We start from the raw sequence: 17,323 nt of genomic DNA on the forward strand, positions 1-17,323 counted from the left end.
AAAGCATTTGTTTGTGAACTAAAGAGCTTGATTCAAAGCCTAATGGAGACTCTTCCAATGCATTCAGTAAGCTTTGGATCTGAGGAACAGATGCAGGCTTTTATTCCCTACCAGTGAAACAATAAAAACAACGAGACAAAGAATGAAGTTGTCTACAGAGAATAAAGCAGTGTTGTCCTGCAACAGCTTAAATACATTAGTCTCTATAGTTAAACGAAAGTAATGTAGAGCTGCTCAAATTGTTTGTGTAGGCAATTCACAAAATGTACAGTCCAGAAATGTTGAAGTATCTACACACAAACACCCATACATAGTGTATTTCACTGATTATTCAATTTTGTAGTACTTGCAAAAACTATATATTATGTAATAGTTATAAATATAACTATGAATTCCAGTAGTTCAAGCAAAGATAACACCGAAATAATTTGTTGCCAATAATGAACGAAATTGTGATGGAAGAAGAAGCTGGAATATTTTTTTATGCCACAGCTCTTAGAGGGGTAGGAAGTGTATACTGAGACATGACACAGGCTTTCCTTTAGTAAGTTCATCTCATTCAACATACTGATTTTTAATCTGGCTCATGATGCTATCCAAATGCAAGCAATAATGGGTGCTAATGTGCAGAGATTTCTCCTGCCCCTGCAGGAACAACTGGGGCCAGAGTCACCCAAGGAAAAAGAGTCTGATAAGGGAGATAAGCAACTGTGGGAGATACAGGAGAGGGACTGAAGTAAAAGTGACAGCAAACAAGAGGAACAATTAGCAGAAATTGAGCTTTCGGAGAAGCCAAGTGGGGTGGAAACGTGGGACTTGTAGCAGAGGAAAATATGAGGAGAACATAATCACAGGCTTTCAGAAGGGCTTTGTAGATCTTGTGAAGAAATCTAGTGATAAAGAGTGAAAAGCATGGTTTTTGAAATATGAATCCTGCATGGATTAATGTAGAAAGTAGAAATTGAAATAGAAGCCTGACTAGAATAGATTGAAGTCATAGCAAAACAAGACCTTCATAATGAATATGTGGAGAGAGGTGGATTTTGAAAGAACTAGTGTCTGGGGCAATAAAGTGTGATGAGCAGAAAAGGACATTACACAAAACTTTAACCAGGAAAGGGAAAAGAGAATAAAAGCTGACAACTAATACTACACGAAGCTACTTCTATAATTATTAAAAATAATAACATTTAAATTTTACCTGCTCATATTGCTATGTTCCTAGCCTTTTCAGCTCACAATTAGCTGCCTCCAAAACAGGTCAGTTTTCTTAAATTCTGTACATCTAATTGCTAGGCAAAGTGAACACAGTAGTTACTTTTGTTCCAAACATGAACTAAATGGAGAAAGGCACATTTTTTACGACATCTTTTCCTGGACCATTACCACAGATGTGCTCTGACAACAATGAAGAGAAATCCTTCTGCCTTTGCTTTTTCTCCTACATAGGGAACCCTGTCAGGGTCCAGTGATTGAAATCCCTACTATACAGAAAGAATATCACGACCCTCTTCCCATACTCCTAACATTTTCACCTTTGCGTTGATACAGTCTTAGTGGATGGTCCTGCAAATTGCCGATATCTTTCAATCTTCTGACTTTTGTGCAATGACTTTTGCACATTGAAGTGCTAATCTTTAGCAGTTAAACTCCCTTCTCAACATACTTTACCAGGTTCTCACACGGGAAAGGCTGGATTCTTATTCCTTCTAGCACGATTTCAATGGTGTTAATGCCTCCAACTGGAATGTGTTTTCTGCTGCAGCGTGGATGGCAACACTAGAAATGACTGAGAAAATCAAGACTACCCACAGGTTCTCAGAAAGTCAGAGACAAGTGGATAATATTTCAAATAAGTGGATAATAGTTTCAAAGAAGCAATTGTTTGTTTCACGACTAGGAATACGCTTCCCCCCTCAAATAACAGTATCACAGTTTCCTAAAGATGTGTCCTTTTCTTGAATTAGAGAGGGAACAAGCCCAATGTCCAAACCTACTGTCAGCTGAAGGATTGACTGTCCCTGCAATCACTGAGGTCTTAGATTCACTATGGTTTCTGCTCATCAAAGGTGCAATCGGGCAAAATGAAGCTGTAATAAGACAATATGAGAACATGAAGATAGGAAAGCTGATTAAATATGCACAATAATCTGTATGGAAATCCAGCTCTGCACTACAAAACTGATGTGTCTTTTATTGTCTAACTCACTGTTGGAGCAGGCAATCTTACTTGTCTCTGGATATGGAGGTAGGGGGCATGTTTTACACAGTGCCACAGCTTGACAGTGTTGTTACTCAGCTTAGACAGTTTCCATGCAGAATAACAAAAATGAAATTACGGTGCCAGAGGTCAAACATAATGTTTGACTGCTTTGGATAACTGAATAATCTCTGGTTTCCCTGGCCAATGTTGCCTGGCTCCATAATGATACAGAGATACGCTTGAGAACAGTTAGCAGAAGTAACTGGAAATGAACTCTTAGCTGTGTGCTGTGACCTGCGGTTCAGTAGCTCAGATGAATCCTCCTCTCCCATCACTCCACTCCCATCAGCTCTGCTGACTTCAGCATGAGGTAAGCTTTAGACAGGACCACAGATGGACTGTGCAGCCTGGGAAAGCAGTGATGAGAGCGGGCAGGAGCCAGCTGGGGAAAGCATAGCAGTGAGATACATCTGAAACTGCCTGAAGAGTCAGAAAGAACGGGGTGTAAGGCCATACAGGCTTACACTGTGAAAGATGATCAGGGATTTTTGCTGTCTGACCTCACAATCTTCAGATTCTTGTATTTTCTATGCAAAAAAGCATTTCAATTATAAACTGATCCAGAGTAAATAAAATATCAAAGCCTCTGCCATTTTGAGTTATCTGTAAAGTTTTCATCCACAACACAATTTTGGCAGCAGGACAAGAGGGAGGATGAGGGCAAGGGGCATATCTTAGATCTGCTTATATTAACTGTTTGGGGTTTTATTTTGTCTGTTTGTTTGTTTGTTTGTAAGCAGCTGCACAGTGAAGTGGATTTTTTTTCCATAAATTTCTGGACTCACTTAGGTTCTTTGATGATATAATGTTTTATAACACCATTGAAAAAGCAAATTAATGATCTATGTTTCTGATAAAACATGACACTAAAATATTAACACTGCAAGACAAATTCAGCCTACTGCTGATCTTTTTCATTGTCTTAAAGGTTTTGTTGAAATTGGAAGTTGTTTACCAAGATAATCTCTCAGTCAGTATTACAGAGAAAACCCTGAATGTTGTGCATGTATATCTTCATCCTTCCTACCAATCATCAGTAATAATGGTGGAAATATAAAGACAACCAGCTGCAGTTTATGCTACTCCCACACACATACACTTTTCAAGTAAAAGCTGCAAGAATGGCTCAGTAGTAAAGTACATGGTATTCTGAACCTGAACTCTAAAGAGAGCTACAGACATAACAGGATGTGTTTTAAATGCAATGATGAAAAGGCAACATTTTGGAATTTGAAATGAAGGAATAAAGATAGAAAACCCTCCAAGATTACTCACAAATTTTGGATTGTTCAACAATGGGTCCAATTTGGCCAATTCAGAGTGTGTTACATGGAATGGCTCTTAGGGAGGACTATAAATTTCTCCTCTGGTGAGGGAGAGTATTCCAAGTGTAGTACTTGTTTACTGATCTATATCCTGTTTTCACTGGTTATGAATGTCGTTATCTATTTGATGTAAGAATTTTCTACACTTCATTGAAAGCTACACAAATTACCATTGACTTCAACTGTACAGTCAATAGCACAGTCTGGACCTAAGTGTAGTTTGTTGCTACTTTGTTAATAGTTCATTAAAGACAAGGGAACTTTTTGATGGTCCAGGCCTCCCCTTTAAGTAAGTTGGTTGTTGAAAATAACAGAGATATGGGGATTTCTCTTTCCTGTTTCTATTAATTGAACATACTACTGCAACTAGGTCTGCTTAGATTATTTTTGGAGTTGATCTAGACCTGATAGTTTTCTTATATGAAAATAACATTGCCCATTTGACATTTTAACAATAGGAAAGACAATCAATTTGGATATCTCTCTCAGCAAACTTGGAAGAGTTTATAACCAACTGCTCCATATAATATTTGCCTCAAACACCAGGATTTTCCCTTCCCAAGATTGATAGCACTTTAAAGAAAGTTTTTTTAAAAGAAAACTTTAACTCTTTTTCATTTTCTATGGCTAAATTAATCTGTTTTTCATGTGGGTAAGGAAGCTCTTGTGGACTTTATTGCCTTTCCTGTTCTGGCATTTTGCTCATTCTGCTTACACTACTTTAGTGGCAGCATGGAGACAGTCTATCTTTTGCAAAATTAAGTCATTAAACCTCTTCCTTCACCAGGAGGTCTTGATAAAAAAATGGCACTTCTTTTTCAAAACCAAAGAGGAAACAATGCTAAGTCAGATTTTGTTCTGTATGATGTTATACTCCCAAGCATTTGAGGTACTGTGTTATTAAAACAAATTGCATTTCACAGTCATTTTCTCCCTCTTCCTTAAGTATGACCTTAACTTAAGCTAGAGAGTGTATGGGCTGAGTAAACTCCAACTGAGAGCTTTCCCATGAGCCATAGAGGTCCTGCTTGTGATATCAGAGCTGCCACAAAGCAATACTACATGGAGCAGAGCACTGATAGCAACCAGAGCATGATATCTGGGAATGCCTGTGCAACTGCATGCTCCAGCTCCAACCAGAATAATTTAAATATCTGATTTAACCATAACATGAAGGGATTTCATTTTGACTTCTGTTCATTATCAATTTGGACCTTGCTTTTATTGCCTGTATTATAAATTATTACCTTAAGGAAAAGTAGTTTATTATTGACTGATATCTCTGAGAATGCATTGACTTGCTGCTCTATATAGATTTAACCTTAAATTTAATCATTGTTTTTGATACCCAGGACTATGAAATTCTGTGTTATCTGGTCCATTCCGATTTTTTTATTACATATAGTCAGATTTGTACTTTTTATTAGTAGGTCTGTTTTGTTTTGGTGTTTTTAAACATCATCTTGTTCCAGTACTATTTGGATTTCCTCAGCACTGTTGAAAATAAAAAAAATAAAACCTATAGGAAATCTGGATTTTGAGATTTTTTTTTTTTTTTTTTTGTATCTAATAAAAGAATGAAGTAAATATTGTAAGAAAAATCAAAATGTGTTATGTGTTTATATTTTCCTCATTCAAAAAAAGAAGTTATGCAGATGCTGGCTTGAGCTGATTATTCACTATGGCCTTTAACATTTTAAAGATAACTGATGTGAGCTTCTCATACTAATTTTCACTCACAGGCCAGAAGAAAACACAAATCTGCTATGTTTTATCTTTGAATGCTTCTCTCAGAAATTTACCTAACTGTAATTAAAAAATCTCAGACAAATCTACTTTCATAGAAAACGTATGAAATATGCTTCATCAGTCTTGTATTAACCTATTTAAGAGCCAAGATTGCTGTTTAATTTAATTTTTAAACGTGTGAAAATTTAAAACAAACTTAGGCATGAATATGGCCTATGTATACTCAAATTTGCATCTTTAAAAATGTTTAGTCTATAGTGTAAATTTTTGGGGACACCTCTAGCATTTAACATGGTTGTTTTTGGCTTCAGACAAAAACTTCTTCAGCAATGTCAGCCACTGTGAAGATGAATATCTTGGCCCTGCAGGAATTCACTTACCCATTCACTGCCTTTCCACTCTTTATCTTACTGGCAATTTCATTTGCTGCTATTAAAAACACATGGCTGCACATGATCACAGCGAGAATGACAAAGAAAAAGGAGAATTCCCATGTGGGAGATTGACTGACAATGAGGAAGGACAGAGCATTGATTTGACACCATGTTCCATGAACTGCCAGTATTATTTAACCAAACTTTTCAAGAGATTCACTTTTGCTGAAAATCCTCCTAATCCTAACTGTTGCACCAGACTCATAGATATTTAGAAAGAGGCCCTATGGAAACCAAGTGAATGCTGTTTACGCCAAAGGGATCTGCTATGTAAAACTACTCCCAACATGACAGCCCCCTTGCAACTGCAGATGTGATGCACTTCTCTGAGTGTGGAGAATTATCAAGAATTCATTTCAGTACAGTGCAGATTCCTGTGCCTCCCACAGTGAGAGGAAACTTACCCCTGCACCCTCCTTGGCTTCAGAACTTTCACAGGAACATGGTCCCGATGGGTGTCTCAGCAGCATAGCCAATCCTCCTGCACCTACAAAACCAAAGACATTTATTGCCCATGGGAGAATTCGCATGGCTGAGAGGTTGCTTTGCTTTGATTGGATCCATTTCTACCCGCCACGTTCTGCCACCAGCCTGGTGTTTTGTCAGTGTTGTTGAAGAATGTAAAAAGGCTACAAAAACCATGACTGACAAATATCTCTGCCAGGTGGAGACAGCTCTGCGTGCTGCTTAGAGGCAGCTGCCTGTGGGGGAAAATGAAATGGGTGCCAAGTGTTGACACAATGTGCCATGGCTCTGGAAGAACATACTCCATTTCAGTGGCCATCCCTGTCCCTAGGATGGTTCCCAGTGGCAGAGTTGCCCTGGCTCCTGATGGGGTGGTGGCATGGCCCTTGCCACCCCCAGGCAGCTCCAGTCTTGTCACCCCCAGGCAGCTCCCAAGACACTGGCTGCTCTGTGCTCATCTGTGTCACTGTGCTGAAGGTGTGCCTGTGCTCACATCATGTCCTGCATGAACTTGTCCTGTCTCTAGGAGATACCAAAGGACTTTTCATTACTTGTCGGCATCCAAAGAGCAGGGCAAATAAGCACATGTAGACCCCTAACTAAGAGTAGGTCATTAAAGAATTTTGTTTTGTCATGTAGACAGTAGTAACCACTGCTTATTGAGTCATGTCAGATCACAAGCACAGCTTGCAGGTCATGGTGTGGGCAGCCTGTCTGGGAGAACTTCTGCATTTTAATTTCTGCATCAGGCTTAGGCCTTGAAGAAGGTAAGAACATATCAGCTAATTTCACCTTTAGGGACAATCCTGTTTAAGCATAGCTAGTAACAGACAGCTACTTGATTGCTTTTGGAATGTCCATAGCACTTGCAATAATTAAATAATGTTGGGTTAGAGACAGATTAAATCAGGGAATATATTCTAAACCACGAAATTAAATTATAGGGGTTGCACGATCTCCTCTATAGAGAAGAAAAATGTGTAAGGATTTGTATGTCATCTCCAGTAGCTCTTCTGAAGATACACATTCACAGCAGGAGTGCATTGAATAATCTTCCTTATGCTACCACAGCATAGTGCATGCCTACTAAATTTGAAATAGGTCTCTCACGTAATAATGTGACTTGAAATGGCTCTGCAGCCCTTAGTCAATACAAGGATAGTTATTGATGTCCTCTGCTGCTACTTGAGTCTATAATCTTGAGTGTATGCACCACAGTTGTATTATGATTACTTATGCAAAAAGGAACTGTGCTTCAGAGATGCCCATTGCATATTTGTTGCTGCAGTGGACAGTGGCACATGCTAACTGTGTTAGCTTGAGCTGTAGTTGAGAGACTTTCACTAGAGACCTGCATCTTTCCTTCTAACAATATTGGCTGGCTGTAGTTTCAGTTAAACTTCTTTGCTTTGTAAGGAGATTAAAAAGTGTTAATGGAACTTATGTGTACATAAAAATCCCGAAAATGCTTTAAGTTTTTCCAGCACAGGTTCTCTGGCACTAGCCCTGCCTCTTCCTGCCTGCTGCGCTATGTTTTCCATGTAGTCCACAGAGACAGGTAGCCAGCCCTCAGGTGGGTTTGAGAACTGTGTTAAAACCAATGTGAGTAGTAACAGAATTGAGACGAATTTTCTTGTGTTCTCCACACTATGAAACAGTCCACCAAGTCAGAACTCTAATCCTGTGACTTTACCACAGAACTTTGCGTTCATCTCTATGCTCTATGTGGTTCCCATAGAGCATTGCTGCTTTGGAAGTGAGTCTGCAGAAAAAGCAACTAGATTATTCTGTCCTGAGTTCTTTTTGTCTATTTTTTTTTTTTATTTCCAGCTCTCTTTGATAGCTTTATTCGTGCTAATCTCAGGCCAAAAGGTTCCTCCTTTTCATGTATCCATATATAACAATTCAGCATAATGGATTTTTGATTGTCTACTCATATCTATATGATCTCTTGTAATCCAAAACCAGATGTGAAATAGAGCTGTGTGCCTTTTTATACAGTTTCAGTAAAACTTCCCTTCGTATCCGAGCTACATAATTTTCTGCAATGTGTTTGGAACTGTGAAGCCTTTGCATGTTATCCTTGAATGGATGCCTCTGCATTACCTTGTAACTGTTAGACTGGATCAGAGGATGGGAGCAGTTGGTGCTGATATATCTAAGTTGAAATTATAAATATGCCCAGGATGTAATGTCAGACTAGATTTAGTCTAATTCTGTGGTAGTTTGTATCAATTTCTTGAAACAGTGAATGTTACCTTGGAGTGAATGTTACCATAGTGTCATAAGATTGATTTGAATATTTATGTTTACTCTAGGGTTTGGAAAGTGTTTAGTGTGTTTCCCTGCAGCAGCGTTTCTGGTTTGATTTCCTCCAAAAGCACTCTTGCACACAACTCAAGAGTACACCTGTAGTGTGAATCACTCCACATCTGAATCAACTGCAAATGTGGTAAAGGAGAGAGGGAGGAGTTCACTAAAAATCATACTGCTGCTCTCTGATGAAATGTTGATGTATGTGCAGCCCAAGTCCACCAAGGAAGCATAGCCTGGTAACTAGCATGCTCAGTGAAGATGGGGATTACCTAATTTCACACCTGTGCCACAACTAGCATTCTGCATACCCCTTGGAAGGCACTGGTGCTGTCTTAGGTTCTCCACTTGGAAGAGATATTCCCCATTGATGTGGCAATACTTGAAAAATGAAGAAGAGAACATTACAGTGGTAATAAATGTACCTAACTACAAGAAAGTCACGAAAGTCTGTGGCCTAGAAACTAACATGCATAAGAAAATGTTATCTTTCCTACACATCTCACAAAATAAAAAGCATGAGAATTCATCCCACATTGTTTTTGGTGACAGGCCATATCTGCTATAGTATGGACCTCAGACTTGATTTAAATGAAGGACATGACAACTTCATAATCTTCCTTATATTAAAAAGTAAATAAATATCCAAGCATGTTCACATCCATGGACATGTTTTAGAGGCCTAGATAGTACCAGTTCCTGCTGCCATGAACACAGCTAAAGTTTCACATTTTTCACTGTCTGTATAACAGTGATGAAATAACTCAACCAGAACAGTGGCAGGTCAGCTCCATCAGCACTATTGGGGCTCAGTGGCTTTTCATCCATCTCTGTGCATGCTTGCTCCACTTCTGTGCAGCACTGTGCTGACTTCTTTGTTTCCTTTTATTTGCTGTTCATTTCAACTGTGAATAGAGTTTGATAGATGGCAGGAGTTTTGCAATAAAGAGGACCAAATAATACTACAGGAATGAAACCGAGCTAAAAGTTTTTCCTTAAGAGATATATCCATGCCGACCTGGGAGAGAAATCAAAGTGCAGATAATTGGAAGGAATTTGGGGTCTCACCAGCATTAGCCAGTAGAGAAAGGAACAGGTGTTGTAAAGACAGGAAGGTTGAAATTTGAATAAAAGTCCAGTGATATATTTGGCAGTGAATGTGCAAAATATGGATAAAAAAGAAAGGTACTGATGAGGAATCTGGTAAACTGCTGTGCACATCCACTCATTGCTCTTAACAAGCAAGGGGAGATTTTATCAACCTGTTCCTGAATCATGGTCAGCACTGTGACCACTGGGAGGCACCTCTACTTGGGCTTGCTTTGGCCTGGGGCCACCATGCTCATCTCAATCAGTCTCAGTCTCCCAAACACTTTGACTTTCTGTTCTACTTCCACAGAAGCTACACAGAGAAGGGGAACTTTTAGGTGCAATTCAGCTACTAAAGTATGTGAACTCTGCAGTGATCCAAAACTCCCTTAGAAAACCCAGGAACTATAGACTTAGGATCTTAGTTTTGGTATTTGTTTTAGAAACAGAGACCTCTGTGTTTTCAACATAAGGACTCCATTACTGTGTTGTCAAGTTGTCAGGGAAACAGCTCCAAACCTATGCCACATAGCCATTAACACTGGTGCAGTCTGTATCCATACAAAATCTGCCAGCCTATATCATCTTGTCAAAGAAATTTGTTTAGTAAAGCAGCAGATTGTAGCATAAGAGACGCTGAATCAGAGAACAATTTTAGGGCAAATGTGCGTCTCCTCTGAGGAAAAAGCAGACAAAGGACTTAAGAGTATTCACTAGGAAAACTACATCAAGCTTTCTTCATTTCTCCCAAGATAGTAATTTTTGTCTGAACAAACCAACCATCTGCTTGCATGTGGATGGATCAGTTTTTTTATCTTTCACTGAGACAGGCTGCTTGTGGGAACACTTCTAGTCCTTTTCAAAGTTGAGGAACATCATATTTGAGTCCCAGATGCAAAACTACTACTTCCAGATTGGTCATTTCTCCCTGCTGTGGGGTACTTGTGTCCTGGATCTATTGGCCAGTCTACTGTTCACTAGAGTGTCTCCTGCCCTGTTCGAATGTGGGAGGAGCAGGTCAGCTCAAACCACATAAATTCTGGATCATTATTTAACTTGGTCTTGAACAGGCCAAGGAGGCAATCTATTAGACCAACTGTTTTCACTTGACTTGGATCACAGGAATTTCTGCTGTATGTCAGTCTGATTTCTTTCAGATACCCAGGACTTGTTCATTCAAAACAAAAAATCAACTATGTCCTTGTGTTGATATCTTGGCAGTGCCCAGCTGAGCCAGCAGACAGATGCCACGTTTATGCTACAAAGTAGAGTTTCTCACCAGTGATTCCTGTGATTAATAAAAGGTCATTCAGAAAAATAAAATCCTCAAAGAAGGAGAGGGAGAAGAAAAGGGCACAGTCTAAGAAAAAAGGTCTTCTAGCCAGAGTGCTGACATGTTTATTAAACCACTAAGTGGCTTGGTGGCTTCATGATGATCAGATTGGGAGGGGTCACATAGCAGCAGGAAGAAAAAGACATAACTTAAGTGGTGAAGAAAACCACTGATTTATCTGTTTTTTGCACTTTAATTAATGGTATGTTCAGGCATTGAATGCTTGCTGATTTTTTAAACAACAGTAGGAAAAATTTCTTATCCTTTTGACCACGTTTTGAGGGTTTATCTCTAAGACTTAGGAAAAAATTTATATTCTATTTCATAAAATCTTCAAGCTTAGAAAAAGTATTGCGAAGAGTGATGTTGGTTGCACTTCTTTTTGTTGTGTATCATAGCAATTGTCAGAAGCACACTAGCACACATAATCTATTTTTCTACATCTGATAATAGTGTTATTAACTAGGGTGAATGCCCAGGTTATAGAACTAATGGCACAATTCTCTTTTGTTAATTTGCTTTTCTTTTCCAAATGGTTTCTCTTTTTTTTACACTGTGATGTATTTTGTACTTAAATACAAATCTTCCTACTTGTACCAATAGGAGGGAAATCACACTTACTTATGCCTCAAGCAAAAGGAGCTTTGACTGGTCATATCCCTCATAGTGTTGCTGGTTGGTTTGTGACCATGCCAGAAGGACTGTTCTGCATCTATACTAAGAATAAATGTCAAAGTCTCCAAAATTCAGGCGCACACTTTAGATGAAGATGCCTGGTGCCATTTTGGAAAACACCTAAGAAGACTTTCACTGGTGGTTGCAGGCAGAACAATTAAAGCCATTGTAGATATCTCCTTCAGTGGGATGGATCAGCTCTCTTCAGCTTGGGCTTTTAGGAGTGATTCAGTCTAGCCATACTCTTGACATGGCTTTTGAATGTTTCAGTTGAGGGGGAAGTAATGGAGCCTTGGAAGACCAGTTATATCTCCAGCTATTCACTACAAGGTCATGCAATACCAGCCTAAATACCTGTCCTTCACTTGTTCTAACATGGAATTTCTACCTACCAACATCGTTTCTAGAGACCAACTGTGCTGAACTAGTGTTGATTCAGATCTTGTGTGCATTTTCTCATAGTTTTAGGTCTGTGAGAAAAAAAGTTTAACTGTTAGGTCTAGTACCATAACATAACTGCAAGTGTGCAATGAAATTCTTAATTTCTGCTATGAAGAAATCAAAATGCCCTCAGAACCACAATCTGCATATGTTTTGGAAAGAAGTATAGACCAGCCCTAAGATTAAAACTATTCTAAGAGAATAAGATTGCAATGTAGCTTAGAAAATAGCTTTCAATCCCAACAATCTTGATCACAATGAAGAACTTTTGATGGAAACAAGAGAGAACCACTAAAATGTCTTGACAGAGAAAATGTCTGCAAAACATAATCTAAAACTCTGACATGAATTTGGAGGCATGAATAAGAGAAAAACCTGTGAATTTTGGTTCTTTGCTTGTAATAATTTGCCTTGGAGTATATTCTTTTATTTGGAATTACCGGGTAAGAAGTGTGATATTCTATTGTTAAAAGAACAGATAGTATCCTAACTTTGTCTAGAGCTAGTTCCTGAATGTGACAGAAGTGCAGCCAAATGATGAATTCATTGCCTTGAACAAGGGTTTAAAATTAGCAGAGAAACCCTTGAATGATATGAAGCAAGGAAGGACAAGTGATGTAATGCAAGTTCTTTTTAATCATGGCATCTTAAACTTAACCACAGAAAGAAAGCAGAAGACAGCAGGAAGATGATCTGCTACTGATAACCATTCTCTGTGAGGAGAAAGAAAAGCCATCACTTACAGAAAACAGCACTGAAAGTGGATCTGTAATACAGGGCAGGAGACAGCTTGTGGTGCTAACATTGCTCTATCTGTAAAAAGGATTTCTTGGCCCCAAGAAATGCATGTGTGTAAATAACTATTATGATAAGCTTCTAATCTTCTCATCATAGCCAACAGAAAGGACAGCAAAAGCTATGTCAAGTTCCCTTAGCTGCTAAGTCAGACAGCTTGTCACCTCTCTTTCTCATGCTGGTCTTGCCCACACTGATGCAGACAAGATATATTTTTATGATTATTTTTTGTATTTCCTGAATTAGAGCTGCAGTTGCATGTACCAATGGTTGGGCATGCTCCATCCATATGCAGAAGATGTCATGGCTGCATCTGTGATAATCAAAAGTGACATGTGCAGTTAAACCTACTTTTCTCTTTGTTGACACTTAGCAGCAGGCTGGACATTCCACACTACTATCAAATAGTAGTGCTGAAGTAAATGCCTGTGCCTTCGCAGTGCACCTGCTGGGAATGGCAGGAAAGCAATCTCCATTTTCCAGCTAACTATGTCTTTAGATGATTTTCCAATTATGTTTATCTGCTTTTTCCTGTGAAAAAACAGTGCGACTCAAGAAGATTTTAGATATGTCAGATGGCATAACTGCAGAGCAGGTCTGAACATTCTCTGCTGACATTTAGCTGCAGGTAATAGGGTGCATATGAGAGAAAGTACCACCATCAATTTTCCTTTCACAGCTCATGGTCTCCTAGGAGGTGACAGTTTGAATCTGGTTTACATTTGGAGATCTTGCAAAAATGTCAGGCTCTCTGAAGGTGACTACAAGTGACTGAACCACACACATCCACCTGTGGATTTAGGAATGAACAGGTATAACTTATTCTGAGCAGCCCTGTTCCATGCCGGTAAAAAATGTCATATTGCCAGATTTTCACAGGTTATCCTTGAGTTAAATGAGTAAAAATAACATAAAACCCTGAAGATCTAATTCAGTTCTTGGCAAAGCAACAGGAAGACCCCTGAGAACACTGAGAATGGGTTTGTATGCCTAATTATTTTGTAGTGGTTAAGGACCAGACTGGAATGAGGCAGACATAGCCCAGACTGTCTGGAGCAGTTTAATGTTTGAATCAGTTTTGCATACTTTTGAGTTAAGATTGTACTGTCAGCTGCTTTGAAGAGTTGTTCTACTTTTCTGTCAGAAAAATTGGTATCAATGCTTTATGGCACAGTCAAGTTACCAGTTTTGTTTGATAAAAATTGTATTAATTAATGCATTGTCTTCTGTTATGGTCAAGATATGAAAGAACCCTGTTCAATCCTACATTTGTACTAGAAACACATTAGCACAAGACTTGTAAATTCTGCAATGGTAGAGTCAAATCTTGCTAGACCTGGCACATGAGAGCTGAAAGGTGCAAGTGAATTGGTGTCATCATGGCATGAGCCATGACAATGCTGGAAAGTCATGCAATCCAGGAGAATGTACCCTTTCAGGCCATGTATTCATTCACCTGAAGTTGAGGGTAGATCTACTATCTGCAATAAGAGATCCAGAGCACTGAACAGAGTTAGTAAATGTGTAATCAATGTTAAATCACTGTTGATGTAAGGTTAATGTAATCTGACTTTTGACAAAAGGAAATCAGAGATAAGATCCAGACACTAAAGGATGAAGATACATGTCCTCACCTAAGCTTAGCTGTGCCGCGTGGTAACCAGTTTCAGTCATATCAGAGGGGGTACTTATAGACTAATTAGAGAAGCATCAGCCTCTGACCTCTGTGGATAATCTTAGAAAATTATATAGAATTAGTAAAAATTATAATATTTGCTTTCTAAGTACTACTTGTTTTCACTGGCAAACATAATATCCAGATACGCTATATCCTTCTCTGTTATTCACAGATCAGCTCATGAGTTAAAATAGCTAGTGAAATGTTTCATTTCCCAGCCACAACATTCAAAAGAGGCATGACTTGCTTGTCAAAATTCCACTGATGTTTCTTATTAAAGCCATATGCTTTGTAGAGTTCAGTAAAGAATTTCTTGACTTCTTACTAGAGGAAGAATTCAAGTGCTGTAAAAGCAAAAGCCAAACTAAAAAGAAAATAAATTATTTTTCTGGTTTCATGATACTGGGCTATCATTTTCACCTAAAAGTTTTAATATTTCAGACAGAGCATAAGTTAATGTGTAATGTCAAATTATGTCATGTCCATCACCTTCCAGATGATACTTAGGGCATTATGAGAAGTATAACAACCAGCACTTCACAGAATCACGGAATAAACTGAGTTGGAAGGGATCCACAAGGGTCATCGAATCCAGCTCCTGGCTCTGCACAGCTCCATTCCCAAGAGTCACACAACATGGCTGAGAGCATTGATCAAACTTCTTAAATTCTGTCAGGCTGGTGCTGCGACCAGTTTCCTGGGGAGCTTGTTTCAGTGCCCAACCAACTTGGTGATGAATCTTATCCTAAATCTCCCCTGACACAACTTCAGGCCATTCCCTCTGTCCTGTCCCTGTCACCAGAGTGCAGGGATCAGTGTCTGCCCCTCCTGCCCCCCTTACAAGAAGCAGTAAATGCATGAGACCACCCCTCAGTCTCCTCTAGGCTGAACAGACTAAGTGTCCTCAGCCACTCCTCACACGGCTTCCCCTCCAAACCCTTCACACCCTCATGGCCTCCTTTGGACGCTCTCTAACAGCTCAATGTCTTTTTTGTGTTGTGGCACCCAGAGCTGCCCCTAGCACTGGAGGTGAGGCTGCCCCAGCTCAGAGCAGAGCAGGACAATCCCCTCCCTTGCCCGGCTGTGCTGCTGTGCCTGATGCTCCCCAGGACACTCTCGGTCCTGCTCGTGCCAGGACACTGCTGACTCATGCTCAACTTGTCCTCAGCAGGACACCCAAGTCCATTTCCTGCACTCATTTCTGCTTCCAGCCTCTCATTCATTTATCTGTGTAATTCCAGGGTTGCCTCATTCCAGAAGCAGAATCTGGCTCTTTCCCTTGCTGAATTTCATGTGGTTGGTGGCTGCCCAGTCCTCTCATTTGTCAAGGTCTCTGCAGGGCATGTCTGCCTTGGAGGGAGTCAACTGCTCCTCCCAGTTTTGTACCATCTGTGAACTTGCTTAATATCCTGGCCAGTCCTGTGCCATTTATGAAGAGCACAGGGCTGAGGATGGACCCTGTGGAACCTCCCAGTGACAGGTCGCCAGTCTGGTGTCACCCCATTCACTGTAACCATTTGTGTCTGAGCCCTGAGCCAGTTGCTCACTCATCACATAATTTGTTAATCCAGTCACATGCCAGACAATTTGTCCAGAAGGGTCCTGTAAGAGACAGCATCAAAAGCTTTACTGAAATAAAAAAAAATCATCAGCTGGCTTCCCTTGATCAGCTAGGTGGGTTATCTTGTCATGAAAGGAAATCAAGTTTGACAGAACTTTCCCCTCATGAAGTTGTGCTGGCAGAGCCCAGTGACTGCATTGTTCTTCAGGTGTTTTTCAATACCTCCCAGAACAATCTACTCCACAACTTCACCAGGTACGGAAGTGAGACTGACAGGCTAAAGTTTCTGGAGTCCTCTTTCTTGTCCTTCTTTGTAACTGGGACAAGATTCATCAGCTCCAGCCAGCTGTGGTCTCTCTGGGTTCCCAAGACTACTCAAAAATTAACAGGAGAGTTTTTGAAATTACATCAGCCAGCACTCTGAGGATTCTTGGAAGAATGCCATCAGGCTCCATAGATTTGTAGGGATCCAACTGGAGCAGCAGATCCTGCACAATTTCAGGTTGGACTGAGAGTTGAACATTCTTGCAGTCATGGTTCTCCAGGCATTGGGACACTCTTGGTCCTTCCCCGTGTTGAAGACAGAGGCAAAGAATGCATTAAATATCTCTGCCTTGTCTATGTCACTGTTGGTGAGGTGACCATTCTCATCGTAGTGGGCCAATGTTATTTCTACACTGCCTTTTGCCATTAATATATTTGATAAAATTTTTTTTATTGTCCTCCACATTTCTGGCCAGCTTCAACTCTAGTTGAGCTCTGGCCATGTGAATTTTCTCCCTATGGTGGCAAACGACATCTCTCTATTCTTCCCATAAACACCTGACCTTGCTTCCACTCCCTTTTTTTTTTTGCCTCACTTCCAAGAGAAGGTCCCTGTTCAGGCAAGCTGGCTTCCTGCCTTTCTATTTGACTTCCAACGTACGGAAATTGCCCTCCTATGCCCTTAGGAGGTGATTGAAAAGAGAGCAGAAGCATTGTCTCAGAGGACTTGACCCAGTGGTGCCCTGAGCAGCCTGAAGTTTGTTCTCCTCATGTCCAGAGCTGAGGCTTTGCTGGCACTTTTCCTGCTGACAGCAACCCCATCTCTGTGATCACTGTGGCCAGGATGGCTGCTCATCCCTTTGCTCACGGGATCCTCTCTGCTGACAAGCAGCAGACCCAGGAGGGCATGCTTCTGAGCTGGTTCCCTGAGGACCAGT

General features: G+C 40.1%; 1 protein-coding gene across 5 annotated transcripts in view; it reads right to left on the reverse strand.

Moving 5' to 3' along the window:
- Window positions 1–17,323, reverse strand: part of PALM2AKAP2 (PALM2 and AKAP2 fusion) — a 267,129-nt gene that overhangs the window by 100,000 nt on the left and 149,806 nt on the right. For all 5 annotated transcript variants that reach the window (XM_079331629.1, XM_079331630.1, XM_079331628.1 and 2 more), the window contains one exon: window positions 6,176–6,258. In XM_079331629.1, coding sequence (XP_079187755.1) covers window positions 6,176–6,258 — 83 coding nt within the window. The remainder of the gene's footprint in view (window positions 1–6,175; window positions 6,259–17,323) is intronic.

The sequence above is a fragment of the Erithacus rubecula genome (genome assembly GCF_903797595.1).
Source record: "Erithacus rubecula genome assembly, contig: SUPER_Z_unloc_6, whole genome shotgun sequence".
In the NCBI taxonomy this organism is placed as follows: Eukaryota; Metazoa; Chordata; class Aves; order Passeriformes; family Muscicapidae; genus Erithacus; species Erithacus rubecula.